The following is a 3767-nucleotide window of genomic DNA, read 5'->3' as shown; positions in this document are numbered from 1 at the left end:
AGAAAAAAAATTAACTAGTCCCTTACAATAAGTATTTTACATTACATGATAATGCTATTTTTTAAACATTGATGTAGCTAATTATTAATATCTAGCCACGTTGTTGTTCATCAAATATCTACATGGCGTACCAGCAAAAACACTTATGGTCGACGCATTCAAACTTATTATATTTAAGGCTGAAGCATTTAGACCTACAATGGACATCGATGTAACATTCATCATCAGGTTCAAGATCTGTAGTGTAATAAAAAACAAAGAAATGTTATTAAATATAATGAAAGTATATATATATATATATATATATATGAAAGGCTGTGGAATAAAAAAGAAATTAAAATAGAGGGAAGTGATTACTAACCAGCAGTTGAAATATAAAAGAGGGAAACAAACATCAAGATACAAACAAAGATGTGAGTTTTAGCCATAGTTTTTTTCATATGCTTTAACCAACTATAAATTGTTCAATCCTTTTTATAATAATGTAAAAAATTTGTATCCCCTCATATCAACTAAATAGTTTATAGCATTTCATAAATTGTAAGTTACCTTTTGTGAATTCTAAAATTATGTTATATACTTGCATGCCTCTTTATTACATCCACGGAGCATGTATGCCACTTTAAAAGAATGAAAAAAAAGGCTTAGTAATTGGTGGTTGAAATAAAATATGAATGAAATTTTAGTTTCATTAGGTGAGGTCTCTAACATAGATTTAACGATATCATAATACCCTGTCATAAATTATATCCAATAACAAAACATTGATATCTAAATCATTTGAAGTTACAATATCTATTTTTTCTTGGTATTCATCTACTTTTATAAATTTCATTATCGATCTCTCCCTAATAAGACTTGAATCATCTTATCCAAACATGTCCAAAACATTTAACTTCAAATACAACAGTCTTATTTTTGACACATTGAATTTACTTTGTTATTTGACATTTTAATCAATCTGATTTAAAAATAAAACGTTTAACTTTAAATGCAATATTCTTATCTTTGATACAATGAGTTTATTTTTTTGTTCGACATTTTAATCAATATTCTTTTTATTTAAATTCAACCTGGTTTCAAACCCATTTAAGACTAACAAATCTATGATGTTCACCACTCTCCAACATTTATATTTTATTATTTTTTAAACATATAAAATCATGTATTTGAGTTCCTTTATGTATTATATATTTTTTATTTTAATCATCCATGGATTCAAAATATCTTATATTCTTATTGTTTATAAATTTGTTAGGACTTAAAAAGTAGATAAGAGAGTACAACCCAACAAAGATTAAAATATTAGGAAAAGGTCTCCAATAACTCCAAAGCATGAAAAAAGAAATACAAAGAAGAAGGCATAAAGGAAGAAAGGAATGAAAATTGATTTATTGAACTTGAATTGAATTGAAAAGCTATATGAAGAATAACTTAAATAACAGCAGAAACCAAAAGCAACCCAAAAGAGAAAAACTGCCAACTAAACAAACTAACTAACTTAACTAAAAATGCTAAAAGATGAAGGATACAAAACTGAATGGTAGTTATATATTTATATCTCTTTTACATCCACCCTCAAGTTGAGCTGTGGAATGAAGGGAACACAACCCCAACTTGATAATAATAGATCGAAAAACTGTAGGAGGAAGAGGCTTTGTAAAAGTATCAGCAAGCTGGTTGGTAGAAGAAATTGACATGAGGTGAATGAGGTTGTGTTGAATCTTCTCATGAACCACGTGCCAATCAATCTTTATGTGCTTGGTTCTCTCATGGAAAACTGGATTGTGGGCAAGATAAATGGCAGATTTATTATCATAATAAACAGAAAAAAGCTGTGAAAAAGGAATGCATAAATCAGTAAAGAGGTAACTTAGCCTTTGTAGTTCACATGAAACACTAGCAAGAGCCTTGTATTATGCTTTAGTGGAAGACTTGCTAACAATATTCTACTTCTTTGTTTTCCAAGAAATAAGAGAAGTACCAATAAGAATGCAAAAACCAATTGTACTCTTCCTAGTATCTAAAAAACAAGCCCAATCAGAGTCAACAAAGGCAGTGACTCTAAGATCAATATCAACAAGAAAGAAAAGGCCCCGAGCAGGAGAACTTTTTAAGTACTGAATGACCTTCATAGCAGCCTTGTAATGAAGATCCATAGGTTTGCTCATATATAAGCTAAGCTGTTTCACAAAATAAGACAACCCAGACCTTGAAATAGTTAGGTAAATCAACCTATCAACTAATCTTCTATACCTATGAGGGTCATGATAAGGGGTTCCTTTATCTGCTTGAAGTTTTGTAGAAGGATCAAATGAGACAAAAGAGGGTTTTGCAGCCAATAACGCACAATCCTCTAATAAGGAAAAAGCATACTGCGTTTGATTCAGGTGTATACCAGATTTAGATCTGGCTATTTCCAAGCCAAGGAAAAATCTAAGAGGACCAAAGTCCTTAATTTTGAAAGACTTATGAAGGTAGGTTTTGACACTTTGTATTTCAGTTAAGTTGTTGCCAGTTAAAATCATATCATCAACATAAACAAGGATGATTATTAGAGAGGGGCAATAAGACTTAGTGAAGAGGGCTTGATCAGCCTCAGAATGAGAGAAGCCTAAAGACACAAGGGAAATGGATAAAGTAGTGCCATTCTCTATTGGCTTGTTTCAACCCATAAGGGATTTGTGTAGTTTGCAAATAAGGTGAGGTTGAGGTAAGATGAGGCCAAGTAGATGAGTCATGTAAACTTCTTGATGTAAATCTCCATGTAAGAAGGCATTGTTCACATCTAATTGTTCTAAAAACTAGTTTTTGGTAGCAACAAGAGCAAGAACAACCCTAACAATAATGATCTTGACTACAAGGGAAAAAGTTAAAAAAATCTACTCCTTCAAGCTGAGTGTATCCTTTGGCAACAAATCTTGCCTTATACCTTTCAATGGACCCATATGTATTAAGTTTGGTCTTGTAAACCCATTTGCAGCCTATAGGGGATTTATTAGGAGGAAGGGCCACAAGAGACCAAGTATTATTAGAGGCAAGGGCTTCTAGCTCAGTCTGCATAACAGTCTGTCAATGTGATAGATTGGAGGCTTGCTTCTAGGTAGATGGTTCTGATATGGAGCTAATGGTGAAACATAATTGTTGGTATTTAGAAGAACACTTATTATAGTTGAGTACGGAAGATAAAGGGTAAAGATGACCAGAGGTATTTATGGTGTTTTTGCAATTCTCTGTCTTAGCTAGACTGCAATGGTAATCCTTTAAATAGGAAGGTGGGCCTCTGAGTCTGTTGGATTGTCTATAAGGAACCTGATGTATAGGGGTGTGATTAGGAGTATTCACAAGTATAGGAGAGGTAGGTGCATAATGATTTGGAGGGTAAATGTCATGATCTAAGGAGGCAGGAATGTCTTGTAGAAGGCTAGGAGGAAAATGGTTGGAAATGCTTATAGAAGTGAAGGGAAAGTTAGATTCATAAAAATGCATAGCTCTTGAAATAACAATATTATTAGAGGATAGATCATATAGTATAAAACCTTTAGTGCCATCCTTATATTCTAGGAAGGCACATTTCCTTGCTCTGATGTGGAATTTACTCCTATTAACATGGATGGTACTAGCATAATCTAAGCAACCAAAAACCTTTAAGTTGTCTAGGGAAGGTAATGAACCATACAGAAGGTGAAAATAAATATTATTATGTAGGAGAAGGAAGGAGGCCTATTAATGATATGAACAACATGTATTATGTCAAAGTTCCACAA

General features: G+C 32.4%; 1 protein-coding gene across 1 annotated transcript; it reads right to left on the bottom strand.

The window, feature by feature from the left end:
- Positions 1-1949: 1949 nt before the first annotated feature.
- On the bottom strand, positions 1950-3063 carry LOC109337405 (uncharacterized mitochondrial protein AtMg00810-like). The gene is made up of 2 exons (XM_019574375.1): positions 2862-3063; positions 1950-2614 (listed from the first exon to the last, which is right to left on the bottom strand). The coding sequence occupies exons 1-2, from the start codon at positions 3061-3063 to the stop codon at positions 1950-1952; spliced, it is 867 nt and encodes a 288-aa protein (XP_019429920.1).
- Between the last annotated feature and the right edge of the window lie 704 nt (positions 3064-3767).

Source organism: Lupinus angustifolius, unplaced genomic scaffold (genome assembly GCF_001865875.1).
Source record: "Lupinus angustifolius cultivar Tanjil unplaced genomic scaffold, LupAngTanjil_v1.0 Scaffold_6_9, whole genome shotgun sequence".
NCBI classification, from domain to species: domain Eukaryota; kingdom Viridiplantae; phylum Streptophyta; class Magnoliopsida; order Fabales; family Fabaceae; genus Lupinus; species Lupinus angustifolius.
Note: the sequence above shows the minus strand (reverse complement) of the source record. Positions and strands in the feature narration are given on the sequence as shown.